Here is a 16,890-nt window from a genome sequence, read left to right as displayed (position 1 = left end):
TCATCCAAGAAGAATTCTATGGACTCTAATCTTATACCACCCAAATAGAGGGTAATGTACTAATGTTGCTTTCATTCCTTTAAGCTCTTAAATCTAGATAAAGGAATAATTTGATGAGAAATTTTGGTTTTTATGCATCATTTAGTTTCTTTTTTTTTTTTTCTTTTTTTAAATGATGTACATGTAATTTTATTGATATTTAGAACAGATACTTCTTTCATAACGTTATCACTAGTCTACGCTGCATATAGATTATTCTCTTCGAATATACTGATAATTTGCATAAGAACTGAAAAGTCAAGAATGACAATTTGACAATTCCACTTATATAACCTTAACATGAGAAAAAAATAAAACAAACTGGGTTCTTGTTAGAACAAAATATTTCAATCCAGGTACGTCACGTGCCGTTGTGTGTATGGGTCTTAATTTATTTTTTTGAGAAGATGTGTCATATGTGTGTATGAGTCTTTATGTGTTTATATGTATAAAGTTCGTATATTATATACTTTTGGTTTTTTTGGCCATTTGTCGCACTGTAATAGGCCACTTAGATTTCACTAAGACTTCTTGGCCTTATCTCATTTATTCTCACTGTTACATGTATCATGTATGACATATTACTATCTCTATCTCCTCTTCTTGCATCATATCAATCTCTTTCTCTCACTCTCTCTCTTCATTGCCGCCTACCGACTTTAATTTTCAACCTTATGTGGATGGTGATAACAAATGCACTCGATCGATGTAGTAGCTAGGATTCTACTGTCAACGAAAAATCTAATCCTCTTTTTTTTTTTTTGATGAAAAATCTAATCCTCTTTGAAAGTTCCTCAATTATTTTCCACATGGTGATTATTATTTTCATTAAGGATGAATAATAATGGTGCAATAGACCCCGACACATTGTAATTTTTGTCATTTTGTCGGATCAAATATTACTATATACTAATTATAATTTATTACGAAAAATGTTATAAAATTTGACACGTCTCTGTAGTCTGTATATGTGAACCTATATATTGAGAGTCTAGTCTTGCACAGTTCTCTCATAAACACAAACATGGCTTCTCTCTCACAACCATCCCTTACAATCACCACCAAGACCCACATTCCCCCCTCCTCTCTATCTCCATTCTGTCCCAAAAAAACCCATCTTTCTAAACTTCCAAAACGCATCCATCACCTTGCTCCTAGCGTAGTCTCATGCAAAGCCCAAAACGATGATCAAAATGGACAACAACAACAATCTCCTTTAGAAATGTTTGATAGGAGAGATGTGCTCATTGGCATAGGAGGCCTCTATGGTGCTACAAATCTTTACAATGATGACCCTTTTGCCATGGCAGCTCCTGTGTCTGCCCCAGATCTAACAAAGTGTAGCAAAGCTGATTTACCAGCTGGGGCAAAACCAGTCAATTGTTGCCCACCATCAGCCACAAAAATCATTGATTTTAAGCTACCTCCACAAAACTCACCCTTGCGTGTTAGACCCGCAGCTCATTTAGCTGACAAGGAATACATAGCCAAATACTCCCAAGCCATTAAGCTCATGAAAGCTTTACCAGCTGATGACCCAAGAAATTTCACACAACAAGCTAATGTTCATTGTGCTTATTGTGATGGTGCATATGACCAAGTTGGCTTCCCTGACCTTGAAGTCCAAGTTCACAACTCTTGGCTCTTTTATCCCTTCCATCGTTACTACTTATACTTCTATGAAAAAATCTTGGGAAAGTTGATTGATGACCCAACTTTTGCTTTGCCATTTTGGAATTGGGATTCACCTTCTGGCATGAAAATGCCAGCCATGTTAGCTGACCCCAAATCACCACTTCATGATACTTACCGCAATGCAAAGCACCAGCCACCGACCTTGCTTGACCTTGATTACAGTGGCACTGATGAATCAACAAGTCAAGACCAATTGTCTAGCAACCTCACCGTCATGTATCGCCAAATGGTGTCAAATGGTAAGAATCCTAAGCTATTCTTTGGCAATGCTTACCGTGCTGGAAGTGATCCTGACCCGGGTGCTGGATCAATTAAGAACATTCCACATGGTCCTGTACACTTATGGTGCGGTGACACTACTCAGCCTAATCTTGAAGACATGGGCAACTTCTACTCAGCAGGTAGAGATAAATTAATTAGTAATAAATGACTGATTCTCTCGTAATTTTAGTCCTTTAGGATACAGTGAATTTGATTATTTTGATAATTATTCTTAATATCTAGTCTTCCATCAATCATGTTTTGCGTCTAATTTTTTTATTTTTTTTAAATGTACATATACTAGAATTAGATCAATTTTTTCTATATAAGTTTCACAAAATGATGTATTATTAATAAAAAAAAAAATTGAATTATTATATTATTTAAATTACAACAACCACATTTATATATTGTCGGCTGTCATAGTAAAAATTAGAATAGCTTTTAACATTTTCCTTAGATATTATTAAGGGGAATTTAATCATTTGAATGTTATTCTTAGCAGGTAGAGATCCAATATTTTTCTCTCACCACTCCAATGTGGATAGAATGTGGACTATATGGAAAACATTAGGAGGGAAGAAACGATCTGATCCAAAGGACAAAGATTGGTTAAATACTACCTTTTTGTTCTACGATGAAAATGCACAGCCAGTTCGTGTTAAGGTTAAGGACTGCCTTGAGTCTACAAACCTGAACTATATTTATCAAGATGTGGAAATTCCATGGCTAAAGTCTAAACCAACACCACGTAAATCAAAAACCAAGAAAGTAGCCAAGTTGTTTCAACTAGGAGGAGGTGTAGGTGTAGCACAAGCTGCTGAAACATCATCCTCAAGTGTTAAGTTCCCAGTTGTTTTGGACAAGGTGATAAGCACTGCGGTTTCTAGGCCTAAGAAAAAGAGAAGCAAGGATGAGAAGGAAGACGAGGAGGAAGTGTTAGTGGTTGAAGGGATTCAGTTTGAGAGAGATTCGGCTGTGAAGTTTGATGTGTATGTTAATGACGAGGATGACTCACCTAGCAGACCAGACAAGACCGAGTTTGCTGGGAGCTTTGTGAATGTGCCTCATAGGCATAACCATACGAAGAAAATGAACACTAGCTTGAATCTTGGGATCACTGAATTGTTGGAGGATTTGGACGCTGAAGATGATGATAGTGTGGTGGTGACCTTGGTGCCAAGGTTTGGCAAAGGGCTAGCCACAATTGGTGGAATCAAGATTGAGTTTGTTTCTTGAAATTGAATTTTCAACGATTTTTGTGTTGTCCTGCTTCTTTCTTTCTTTGTTTTTTGCTAATTTTATCGAGCAACAGGGTATATCAACTTTCTGTTTTGCACTTTACCAAAAAAATATAATTAATAATAATTAATAACTTTTTGTTTTGCACTTTGTATATTTTACTACTTTTTTTAATGTATAAAATTAGAGTCCCGCTGGTCCTGTAATGAAGAAGAAAATCACACTTTCCTCAAATAGTTGCATAGGGCTTTTTTTGTGGTTATAAAACATCAGAGAGAGAGAGAGAGAGGTGAAATTAATCAATAGTGCGTGAGAGAGGTGAAAAAATAAAGTGTAAAAGTGAAATAGAAAAAATTGAGGGTTAAATTTTTTTTTTTTCTTTTTCTAATGGGATTAAAAAAAAATTTTATTTAAAAATTGAGATTAAAAATAACTTTTATAACTTTAAATCTCAACCATTTATATCCTATTGCATGGTGCAATACCCTAACTATTGCGCCGAATCTCAATCTGGATAAGTGTGCTGAGAAAAGGAGAGGTTCACTAAACAGTTTCTATTGGATTTTTATGCCAAAAATGCAAGGGAGAAATTATGGGACCTACGGTACCCACTAGTCTACCGCCAATGTGCACCAACACCAACAATCATAAAGTGAAAAGATAGAGCAAGATAAAGATAAATTTTATATTTGGATACACCTAGGTGTAGTAGTATACTTTTCTCCAATCAAAAAAAAAAAAAAAAAACTAGTATACTTTTCTTTTGAAAATGACTCGTATGAAATTAGGTACACTTTTATGTGGAAAAAAAAATGGTGTAATATGTCATAAGCACTGAATAATTTCAAAGACGAGATGCGTAAGCCAATAATAAAGTCAAAAGAGAAAATGATGGTAGGAATTAATTCGCTCTTTTCTGTATAATTTTTTTTAAGTCGTTGACGGCAAAACTTATTCAAATTTATTAATTGCTTTGAATTTTTTTGTTATAAATAATTTAATAATTCGTTTGTTCTTTCTTATATAATATATAATTAACCCCTTTACTAAAGGATAAAATTTAGGTATAAATTCTTAAGTGTTCTACATATTTTAAAATTTTCAATTAAATTTAAACAATATGACTTAGAGAGGCCAGTAGTTGGTGAGACTTATCCTTGACAACAAATACCTCAAAGTCATAGCTAGGACATGCTAATGGTGTAACCTAGTAAACAAGTCAGTTTGATTGGGTTTGGGTTTGACCGCACCGAATTCGGATTAAAAATAGGTCATCATAAATTGGTTGCAAAAATAATGATTCTTAGGACCCGTTTGGTAATGTTGTTCTAGTAACATTTTTTAAATATTGTGGAAATACGTATGGGTGAAAAAATGTTGTGAAAATACTTATTGTCTTGTTTAAACAACACAACCAAACAGGCCCTTAATTACCCAATCTTTTTAGGGTCGAGTCAATCTAATATCACCCATATTTTTTTCACAAGCCAAAAAAAAATTATTAAACAATAAATAAGAAACTTGATAATTTTTTTTCTTCCTTTCAATACAAATAATATAAAAGGATAAATAAGTAGTACATAGATCATAAGTTTACATAGTTCAAGGTTCACTAAATTGAAAGCTTCAAGCATCAACTTCGTGAGGAAAGAATTTATGAGTGTAAGGAACAAAATAAAAAATAAAAAGAAAATAAAGAAAATAAAAAGAAGAAAAAACACAATATCTTTCATAGTTCAACACAACGACTTGACTTTGTCCTTTTTATATATATATATATGATCTAATAGTTACAACAGATGAGACGAAATTTAAACTGTTAAGAACACATTAAAAAATGTTAACTAATTAAGTTACGAGCTCTTGGCAACTTTATCTGCTCTTGATTTTGAGTAATTGGGAATGGAAGATTCATTGAACCTCTATTTCTCGAGTTTAATCCTAGTTTTGATCCTTTCGAGGGCCTATTCCCATCAATCTGCTATTTTTATTAGGCCCAAACTTTGTACATTCACTAATCCTTTTTAATCCCCAATATTGGCGTTTAATCTAAGTCCAGTGTCATGCAACCAATGGCCCTTTATCATTTACACAGGGGCGGCCCAACATAATTTGGAGCCTAAGGCGAGAAATTTATGCGGGGCCTTTAATATGTAAATACTAATTAAACAAAATTATTTAATACTAATCAAATTAAGGTTAATTTGATACATTAAATACATAAATAATACCAACTGGACTAATGTTAATTTCATATAGTGAATTGAATATCATAGTTGAATTATAAATATTAATAAAAAGAAATAAAAATATATTGCGATTGAAAAAGATACTTTATTTGGGATATAAGACGATGCATAGTTAAATAAAGTTGTAATCTAATTTTTAATTTTATATTTTGATTTTAAGAGAGAGAGAGAGATAGATATTATTTGGTGTACGGTTTTGTAGGATATTAATTTACAAAAATCAAAGTCTCAAACTATTAGGGGAAATTAATCTATAATTGATGATTTAACACATTTGCAACACCTTTTTGAAATATTTTAGGGTTTTAATTGAGTTAAGGTTCTATTGGTTTTATACTTTGAGAGTCTTAATAGAAATGAAAAAGAAAAATGCGCTAATTAAAAGCACTATAAAATGTTCAAAATATAATGTGATATTGTCTCTCATTGATGAAGTTCATCAATTTAACTAATGAATGTTTATATCACGTTTTTTGTGATTAATAACATGGCAATTTGTAAGCCAATAGTAAAATTTGTACATCATTAATAAAAAAAAAGTACAACCTTTAGAAAATATATATAATTTTACAAAAATTTGGGCCTTTAACTATGAAAAATGGGGCCTTTTTTTTGAAGGAAATTTTTTTTTTTTGGTGGGGCCTTAGGCCTAGGCCTAACTTGCCTAGGCCTTGAGCCGGCCCTGCATTTACATAAATGCTACCTATACATTTTGTTTTCTCAATTAAGTAATTTGGACTTTGGAGCACTTAATGGATTAGAGTACGAAACACTGGGCCTAGGGTTGAGTATAAGACGTCTGGAAATTGAAGTTTCAACACCGTGCGAGGACAAGAATATGAATTTTTTTTTTCCCCGTCATTGTGAACTTGTGAATTCTTCTTAAAATCATATCATATGGTGTAAGAAATAGAACATATACAGGATCAGGTAATAGTTTACAACAAGTCTATAGGCACAATTAAATTCACAACAAATTTAACAACTGCCCAATGTAGCAAGTAGTTAATGGTAGATAATAAAATAGTGTCGGTGGTAAGTACATATGACTATGAGAATCAATAATAACTTGTGTCGGGAACGTTTTTGCGACAAGAGCCGAAAATGCAAAAATGGCCCAAATCTCCTCTTGGGTTCTTTAGAAGTGTTATTTGTGGAGTATCAAGCCCAAAATTCACAATGTATAGAAAACAAAGGCTAATGGTGGTTTGACAAGAGAAAATCAAAATGCTAATAACAAAAGTGCAGAAAAAGCATAAAAACAAAACAAGTCTGAAACCTCGACCCACAGTCACCAAGAAGAGGAAATTGAAAGAGGTTGTGAGGAAAAGAGGGAAGGTTCCCCTGTACCCATATTTCTACCCCTAAGGTTCAGAATTGTGAGAATGTTTCCTAGCTCAGTGTGTTTTGGCTCTCAAGTTTCAGCTCTATGGGGAAAATGTGATTTAACAAGTCTGAAATTTAGACCCATAGTCACCAAAAAGAGAAAATTGAGAGAGGTTGTGAGGAAGAGAGGGAAGGTTCCCCTATACCCATATCTCCACCCCTAAGGTTCAGAATCGTGAGAATGTTGATTGGCTGAATGGGCTTTTGCTCTGAAGTTATAGGTATGTGGATAGAACATCCTCCCTCTCTTGTGGGCTGGTGATGAATATTTATATCAAGCTTTTGGGGATGCTTGTGACCAGTTTCTTAGTTGGGAGGAAGGCCTTGGACCTTTCAGATGCTATTTCTATGACTTGGTGTATGTTTATGCTTAGGGAAAGGTTTGGTTGCTTTTTACATGATTTTGGAAACAAAGTTGTTTCCTCTTCATGGCTACTGTCTCTGGTCTTCGCAAACCTTGGAAAACTATATTTAGGTGGCTAAGTGGGCTAGGCTGTTCAGCCTTTTTCTTAGAGTCAGCTGTGTTTTGGTGTGGAAAATGGAGTTGGGCTAAAAATTAGGGGCACAGTCACCCAGAGCATGAAAGCTCTTTTGAGATGGAAATTTTGGGTACAAGACCTCCTCCATGAGCCTAAGGTGCTACCAATGTCTTTTGCCCACTTGGTAGCATGTATGTGTTGGGCTCATGCAAAAGATCCGAAAGGAACCAACTCATACCCTCCAAACTATACTTCCTCAATTTTCCCCAATAAGTCGCATGGGCTTGGGTCATGCTTAAAATAATAAAATATAATATAATACATGAATTGAGCCCACAAGGAAGTTGGGCTTGGTTGAATCGAGCTTGTAGAAAATGCGTTGCGAAAATGGATATCAACAACTTGTCAACTCAGTAGATATGAAATTTGCTTTAAAAACTGTTGTATCTTAAGCATGGCTCATAATCCAGGATTCTAGTGGTAATAGTATACTCTATAACGTCTCATGTCTGTTATTGGAATCTCATCTCCCCTTCCCCATTATATGCAGCCTATCTACTACCTTGAATTAATGGATATAGGTTATAACCTACTCAAAGAAGTGTAACAATATTCTGTTATAAATTTTGGGGTTAATTTCATTAAAATGAGTTTCTCATTAGATTATAGTCTAGCCGACGCTTAAAACCTCAAAATGTCATTCAGATTTGATAATACACATCACTCAAATTTCAACATGTTATTTTGCTTTGCTATGTGTGTTAACTTTGACTGGAGAGTACGATCAAATCTAAATGATTTTAGTTTCAACATGTTTGCTAATTAACTAGACTTATTTACACGATTGTGTTTTTGTGTGTGTGTGAGCAGGTGATTAATCAGTTTTTTTGGACCTGGTGCATATACGAAAATGATGTGCTTGTTGTTGTTCATGCTTAACTAGTGGGTACATTAGGTGCTTCTTGTTCTTACTTTTTCTTTTTCTTTTTCTGAAGAAGAGCAGAAAAGAAGTTAACCAGTACAAGCACAACCAATTTTCGTAGAGGACTTGGTTGCCAAAAGAGCTAAACCAAGCTAATTATACAAACTTTTCTCTTGCTAGTAAATTTAGACACGATACAGTTGCTTGCTCAAGTACCAAATATCCTCCACTTATGCACAAATAAGTTCGAGTAACACTTGGCAATTCTTTTTTTTTTTGATAAACAACACTTGGCAATTCTTGGAGATAAAGAGCTTAGCTAGCCCCTGGTAGCTTTTGATTTTGTAGCTTTTGATTTTGTAGAGGATTCTTTTCCAAGACAGGTTGTTTAATTAAGGAGCAAAATCGAGTAGAGTATTCTAAAATATTTCTCTAAAGCTTTTTTTAAAGAGAGTTTCAACTTATGACGTCCGCTCCTAATGATAGTTTTTTATCATCAAATCAAGACTCCAATTAGTTTTTGGTGTATGCGGGGATTGAATCTCAGATATTTTATTTAACCATCAGAAACTTTACCAAAACATTTCTCTAAAGTGTGTGTGTGTGTATTCACCTATGTCCATGTGTAATAGTATGAAAGGTGTTGACCAAAATGGACCAATCAGATTAAAATGGACTGAAATAGACCAAATTGGATTGCAATGGAATGAATTGACTAGGATGAATTTGGTTCAGCTTTTTAAAACTAGGCTTTTTGAAAAAATGGGGTTTTCAAAAAGTGCGGTATGAAAAAGTGCTTTTTGAAAAAGCTGAGTATTTGGTTAATACTTATAAAAGTGGCAGTTTGAGAGGTAAATTACCAAAAAGGACAATGTATATATAAGAGAGTTTATTTTATTCTTAAATCAACTACTTCATATACTTACTAAAAAAAACTAATTAATAATAATAATATATTATTGGTATTATTTTAATATGTTTGTGTTTAGTTCTTTTTAGTGTCATAATTCTTTGTTATTACCATTAATGACTTCTTATCAATATTAATTAAATCTAAATAATTTTCATCATCATGAAGCACAAAATGAAAATGTAAAAAGATGATAAAATACATACCAATAATCCAAGTTTAAATTGTACTACATAAAAATGTAAAAAGATAATAAAATACATACCAATAATTCAAGTTTAAATTGTACTACATAAAAATGTAAAAAATTGTACTACATGAGTTCTGCTCCAGTTGCTGCAACATCCCTAAACATTCTATCAAGTTGTTGTAGATTCTGTAGACTTTTATGTCGAAATTTTGAAGATTTGGGTACATCCTACAAAATGTAATTGTCATTTCACTCATATTACAATAATATACATAACTATTTCAAACTAGCTACATATTAATAAAATACCCAACTCACCTTCAACTTCATGTCCCGCCAATCATCACTAGCATCAATTGTTCCCTTCACTGCATCCCAACCTAAATTTGTGTCAAGACCCTTCAATTTTTCCCACACTCTCCAATCTACTTTTAATACATCCCACCTACATTTTAATTGTTCCTTATCATAGTTTAGACCGGTCTCATCACAGAATTTGATTACCAAATTGCTCCAACCTTTGGCACTTAAGGCAGCAAAGATTCCTTTATTCCCAGCTTCAATCTCTTCCACACAAAGGTTACAAAAAGTAGTTGTCCAATAGAAGTGGTGTTGGAAGTGGTATTTGCCTCGGAGTTGGAAGTGGTGTTTTTACCCATCAATAGAGTTAAGCAACCATAAGAAATGCAATAAATAGAATTCATAATATTCCAATCTAGTGAACTAGTTACAAATATGATCTAATAAATCCACACCAAAAAAAAAACAAAAAACAAAATGGCCGCCTAGTCTGAGCATTAAAATAGAAAGGGCTAGAGAGGAATCTTATCATGTCACAACTCACAAGAGCACCATTTGTACACTCACTAATCAATAGACACAACCAGAAAATTGCTGCCATAATTGAGGACACTGGCCTAAAAGCAGTGAAGTTCATTGCAATAGACTACCCTTGAGAAGCCAAGACCTCCAATTAGTGAGTGTTCACCTTCAAATACTACTTTCCCACATCAAAAGGCATGGATTCTGCTAAAGTGTTGCTTCTTTCTTCTTCCACCAGCCATTTTCTACAACTATCACCTCTAACTTAAATGCTTCATTGTGGTCTTTCTGTGGGTTAAAAGCTATAGACAAGACTACTATCCAAGCTTTGACTTTTAGCTAGCAGCATGCCAGCAACAGACTTTAAACGTGTTATGGGTTTCCCTTATCTGAGCCTAGTGTACTGATAGGCCAAAAACGTATTGACCCCTTATGATGAATTAATTGATTAATTAGCCAAGTTTATTAATTAACCAAATTAACATGCAAACGAGTGGTAGCACAAACAAATCACCAACTAAGTAAATATGCAGCGAAAATTAAATTTGACATGGGTGATTTGTTTACGAATAGGGAAAACCACTGAGGCAAAATCCCACTAGGTGATTTTAAAGTCACCATTCCCAAAAATCCAATATTATCACAACAAGCGATTACAAGTAAAGGAATCTCAGTACCTTATACCAACCTACAGTTGAACCCTTACCCAAATATCCAATTAGACTTATTCTGTAGTGACAATCTCTCCTTGTAATGCACGGCTCCTAGTATGTGACTAACCAATTGCGCGGATCCAGTACGCGACTTCAATCACCAACTAGTGAAGGTTGTTGGCTGCAAAGTTCTTCTATTCATCACATGATGAAGATCAAGAAGCTCCTTGGTTACAAAACCCTACGGTGCACAAACACAGTAACTTCTTCACAAGAAAGATGAACTAGGGCAAATTCTATCTTCAGTTACAATTTGCTTGAACAAACTTTGCTCAACACTTGTGCAACTTGTGTCACCTTTGACGGCCCTTAAAATAATCCTTTTATATGTCTAGGGTTGTGAGAAAAGAAAACCCAAACATACAATCACGGATTGGAGTCAAAATAGAACTAAAATTCTGTTTTTCATAAACCTCAACAGATGCCCATCTGACAAGCTGCAGTTGAGACACGGGCTTTGATAACGCCTTAAAATGTATACTTATTATATATTTATGTGGGCGTTATCTCCTTATTACTATGCTTAATTTGTATAATTAAGCCATGATTTGCATTAGTCCCTATTATTTATCTTTACATAATTTCTTGAATAAGATGCCATTCATTGTGCGTAATTTTCTACTTTCAGGAAATCATGTGAAAAAGACGAGTTTACAGGAATTTGTAAGAGAATAAAGGCCAAACTAGAATTAAAGTGGAGATAAAGGACCATGCTTAAATATCTAAGGAAGTGCAGCTGGAGCGCTTGGATCATCTACCATGATTGGAAGCTTCAAATAATGAAAGAAATCAAAGAGGCAAAATCTGAAAATGAAAAATCTGATTTGAGCACTGATCAGTATTTTGGACGTATCTCTCTCCTAAAAATTCCAATTGACACAAGGTTAGATAGGTTGGAACCGTGACTTAAATATCTACAACTTTCCAATTTTGATATTTTTGAAATTCTCAATTTCGAATGCCGAAATTAACTCACAAGTTACTGCTGTAAACCTAGATGAAAATTAAAATAGTAAAAGTTTTATTTTCTTTGGGACACTTTTTACGTTAGGGTTTTGAAGGGAGGCTGGTAGAATGAATTTTGGCAGAGAAAAACTTGTATTTTCCTTTCTCTAATGGTAGCCTAAACTCTTTGCTAGGACTAGGGGTTATGTTTCTTCTATACGGTATGAATATTCAATATGATTTTTTCTAGGATTTTATCAACAACATATTTGATTGTTCAATTAGATTTCTTTTGATGTATTTGTTCTTCCATGCTTTAAATAAGTTCAATCATGTTTTTCTTATTGTTTAGATGAATTTCTAATAGTTTCAAATAGAAATCAGGTTTTAAAGTGAATGAGTTTTTTCTGAAAACTTTTCTAACCGCATTATTAATCTAGGTTATCATGCGTTCTTGAATTCTCTCAGTTCAACCGAATTATAAGTATTTAATTGTATAAGAACAATCAATTATGAAATATATAATTTCTTAGATCACAAAGAATTTCATATCGATATAGGGAAACACTCCGATGCCCTAGTATTTACATTATTGAATTAAATCCGTTTTTATTATTATTCTTATTAACAATCACCTAGCAAAAGTACTTTTCTTCTTCACCCAAATTGTTGTTTAATTATATTGTCTTTGAATTTACCCCGCTCCTTGTGGTTCGACCTCGGTACTCCGAGAATTATATTGCTACGATCTCCTGCACTTGGGAGTTGCTGCGTATTCAGAGGCAATGTTTTTTGAAGCAAAGCATAGCTAGTGGAAATTCTTCTATTGGTAACTTTGTTCCATTTTTTCCCTTATTTTTTTTTTAAATTTTTCTGTTTGTTTTATTTTATTGTGCATTCATTGTTGCATGAGCATTTGGGTTAGAAACAAGAGAAGCAGATTAGAAATTTTTGAAACTTACTTTGGTAATCTTTTTGACACACCATCACCTTCACCTTCTTCATCAATCATGGGTGATGAAACACATAATAATCATGAGGAGAATAGAAGAACTATGTATGAATTGTTGCATCCCACACAAAATTATGTTCCTTCATGCATCATGTTTCCACCTAATGCACCACATGTAGAATTGAAACAAGGTTTATTAGCAATACTTCCTAACTTTAGGGGACAAGAAAATGAAAATCCTTATGTCCATGTTAGAGCTTTTGAAGAGGTAATTAGTAGTTTTTATGCACAAAATGTTATTGAGACTGCTAAGTTACATTTCTTTCCTTTTTCTCTTAAGGATAAGGCAAGAAGTTGGCTTTGCACCTTGAAACCTAGGTCTATAGGTAGTTGGGGGGAGATGGCCAAAGAGTTTTTTAAGAAACATTTTCCTCCCCACAAAGTCCAGCAAGTAAAAAGAAAGATAGCTAGTTTTGTCCAAGGAGAAAATGAGACCTTATACCAAGCTTGGGAAAGGTACAAAGATCTTTTCAATCTCTGCCCAACTCATAGGTATGAAGATTGGAGATTAGTTAGCTATTTTTATGAAGGACTTACACCTAGGGACCGACAGTTTGTTCAACTCTCATGCGGAGGGGACTTTTTACAAAAAGAACCCGAAGATGCAATGGATTATCTTGATGAGATAGCTAAAAACTCTAACACATGGACTGGACCTAGCCCTATGGACTCCACCGATAGGACTAGAACTAACGCTACTGCTTCTAGTGGAAGTGTTTTCAAGTTGAGGGAAGATGATAACATGAGTGCAAAAATCAGCATGTTAACTAAAGAAATAGAGGCACTCAAAATGAAAGGAAGTAAGAATGTTAGTGCTGTCTTTAAAGAGGACCCAATGGAGGTGCGTAAAATTTGTCATGAGATAAACCATGCTACAAATGAATGTGCATCACTTTCATCATTCTTAAATGTGCTAGAAGAGCAAGTATATAAATTGAATTCATATTGACCAAATAATTCTTCATATTCTAACAATTATAACCCAAACATGCGAAACCATCCGTATTTGAGTTATAAGAGTGACAATGTGTTGAATCCTCCTACTCCAAGGAATTTTAATTCACCAAATGCATCATCATCATCTAGACCTTCCTTGGAGGATGCACTTAGTACTTTCATTCTAAGGCAAAGTGAGCAAAATCAAAAGTTTGAATCCATACTCACTAGGCTAGATGAAGAGGTAAGAGAGACCAAGAGTCACATAACTAGGCTTACAAATTCATTGAGTGGGATAGAGAGAGGGAAGCTTCCTTCCCAAACTGAAAAGCTCGATAGATAGCCTAGCTGTCAAGAGGTGTCGAGCAACTATCGAGCTTTAAAAAATCAGCACTTCTTCACTTGTTTCTTTTACAGATTTGCATGGCTTCAATACTAGACTTGAACTCTTGTTCCTTGAAGTATTAAATACATCCTAGATCTACCTAATTATAACTAAAGTACGTTTTGTCAAAAGATTAGCCAATTACATAAATATTGACATATGTTCCTAATATTGAATCACATATGTCCTAACAAGAATAGAGGCCAAACTAGAATTAAAAAGTGGAGATAAAGGACCATGCTTAAATGTCTAAGGAGGTGCAGCTGGAGTGCTTGGATCGTCTACCATGATTGGAAGTTTCAAATAAGGAAAGAAATCAAAGAGGCAGAATCTGAAAAGGAAAAATATGATTTGAGCACTGATCAGTTTTTGGGTGTATCTCTCTCCTCAAAACTCCAATTAAAACAAGGTTGGATGGGTTAGAACCGTGACTTAAATATATACAACTTTCCAGTTTTAAGTTTTTTGAAATTCTCAATTTTCGAAGGCCGAAATTAACTCACAAGTTACTGCTATAAACTTCGACGGAAATTAAAATAGTAAAAGTTTTATTTTCTTTGGGACACTTTTTACGTTAGGGTTTTGAAGGGAGGCTGGTAGAATGAATTTTGGTAGAGAAAAACTTGTATTTTCCTTTCTCTAATGGCTGCCTAAACTCTTTGCTAGGGCTAAGAGTTATGTTTCTTCTATACGGTATAAATATTCAATGTGATTTTTTCTAGATTTTATCAACAACATATTTGATTGTTCAATTAAAAAAAATTTTGATGTATTTGTTCTTCCATGCTTTCAATAAGTTCAATCATGTTTTTCTTATTTTTTAGATGAATTTCTAATAGTTTCAAATAAAAATCAGGTTTTAAAGTGAATGGGTTTTTTTGAAAATTTTTCTAACCGCATTATTAATCTAGGTTATCATGCGTTCTTGAATTGTCTCAGTTCAACTGAATCATAAGTATTTAATTGTATAAGAACAATCAATTATGAAATATATAATTTCTTAGATCACAAAGAATTTCATATCGATATAGGAAAACACCCTGATGCCCTAGTATTTACATTATTGAATTAAATCCGTTTTTATTATTATTCTTGTTAACAATCACCTAGCGAAAGTACTTTTCTTCTTCACCCAAATTGTTGTTTAATTACAATCTCTTTGAATTTATCCCGCTCCTTGTGGTTCGAACTCGGTACTCCGAGAATTATATTGCTACGATCTCCTGCACTTAGGAGTGATCAAGCAGGCTTCAACAGCTCTATAGGTCTCGATAGATAGCCAGCTGTCGAGCTTTAATAAACAGCACTTTCTACACTTGAATCTTGGACAGACTTCCATGCCTTCAACACTTGAACTTGAAACAAGGTTTTGAACTTGAAACAAGATTTCTTAAAGTATTAAACACATCCTAGATCTACCCAAATACAAGTAAAGTGTGTTTTGTCAAATGATTAGCCAATTACATAAAATAGTGACATATATTCCTAACAAGTGAATCACATATGTCCTAACATGTACAAAACTCAACTACTTCATCAATAACTATTTTTTCTTTACAAAAACAAAAACAAAATAGAACGACAAAAACTAAACCAATCCACTTGAAAGTGCAATCTTGCATGAACAAGAACAACTCAAAAAAATACTACATAGCTGGCATTCTGGGACTGATTTTCTGTGGTAACTAATATGCACAAACAAATCAAATTAGAGGCAATATTTAAGGCATGTAAACAAGCCAAGCAGAAACATGAAGACATCTAATGAATGTTCAGAAAACATAGAAACAATTTCTCTTCACAAAACTCTCTCTTTCTCTTTCTCACGCTATTGCTATTGCTATTGCTGTGTCTTTTTTTAGTGTTTCTACACAACCATACGACTTCAATAATAAACTCTTTTGCCAGAAGACAAGCATTTTCCAAACCATGAAAATGAATCAAACACATACAAGACAACAAAATTGCTTTAAAAAGTCAAACCTAAAACAAAAACTAAAATACCAAATTCCAAAGAAGACTCAAATCATGCTTAAACTAAAATACACCATTATCTAAAGCAAAGACACATTATACACTCAGGTTGCACTGGCACATGCACACCTTATCAGCCGCACACGCATGCCCCATCAGCAGTAAATGCACCCCACATTAGCAACCCACACACACCCTGCAACACCTCACCATGCAGCAACACACGCATGCCTTATCAGCACCACACGCACTCCCCATTAGCACCCCACACACATATACACCTACACACTCCTAACATTAAGATGTGACACATTAACATGTATTTGCATCCTCAATATAAAAACATATAGGCTCCATGGCACATCTTTGACACATTCTAGTTAATTTATAAGGTACCCTACCGCCTGTACTGCCCCACAGGAACTAAAATACCCAATTCCAATTCCAAAGAAGTCAAACCTGAAACAAAAACTAAAATACCCAATTCCAAAGAAAACCTAAATCATGCTAAACTTAAAAAATCAGATCTCAATCCAAAGTGACTTGAACAGAGAAAGGGGGTTTGGACGATTTTTTGTCATAAAGTAAAAGGTGACTTGAACATAGAAATATCACATAACTTAGAAAGACAAAGCATCCACAAAAGAAAAAAAAAATACAAAGCATGCACCCTCAAATTTTTTCAGTACCCAAAAGAGAACAAATAGATCATTAGCAAGAACAAAGCATG

General features: G+C 34.0%; 2 protein-coding genes across 3 annotated transcripts; one reads left to right on the top strand and one right to left on the bottom strand.

Moving 5' to 3' along the window:
* The first annotated feature begins 943 nt into the window (after positions 1-943).
* LOC115962886 (polyphenol oxidase, chloroplastic-like) lies at positions 944-3,366 on the top strand. 2 transcript variants are annotated; one of them, XM_031081766.1, is made up of 2 exons: positions 944-2,135; positions 2,498-3,366. In XM_031081766.1, the coding sequence occupies exons 1-2, from the start codon at positions 1,064-1,066 to the stop codon at positions 3,232-3,234; spliced, it is 1,809 nt and encodes a 602-aa protein (XP_030937626.1). In that variant the 5' UTR covers positions 944-1,063; the 3' UTR covers positions 3,235-3,366. The 2 variants fall into 2 exon arrangements, with proteins under 2 accessions (XP_030937626.1, XP_030937628.1); XM_031081768.1 differs by having other exon boundaries at positions 946-2,135; positions 2,501-3,366.
* A 6,130-nt stretch (positions 3,367-9,496) lies between these two features.
* LOC115965034 (L10-interacting MYB domain-containing protein-like) lies at positions 9,497-12,865 on the bottom strand. The gene is made up of 3 exons (XM_031084243.1): positions 12,838-12,865; positions 9,692-9,939; positions 9,497-9,601 (listed from the first exon to the last, which is right to left on the bottom strand). The coding sequence occupies exons 1-3, from the start codon at positions 12,863-12,865 to the stop codon at positions 9,497-9,499; spliced, it is 381 nt and encodes a 126-aa protein (XP_030940103.1).
* Between the last annotated feature and the right edge of the window lie 4,025 nt (positions 12,866-16,890).

The sequence above is a fragment of the Quercus lobata genome, chromosome 10 (assembly GCF_001633185.2).
Source record: "Quercus lobata isolate SW786 chromosome 10, ValleyOak3.0 Primary Assembly, whole genome shotgun sequence".
In the NCBI taxonomy this organism is placed as follows: Eukaryota; Viridiplantae; Streptophyta; class Magnoliopsida; order Fagales; family Fagaceae; genus Quercus; species Quercus lobata.
The sequence above is the reverse complement of the archived record's forward strand: the minus strand, read 5'-3'. Positions and strand labels throughout refer to the sequence as shown.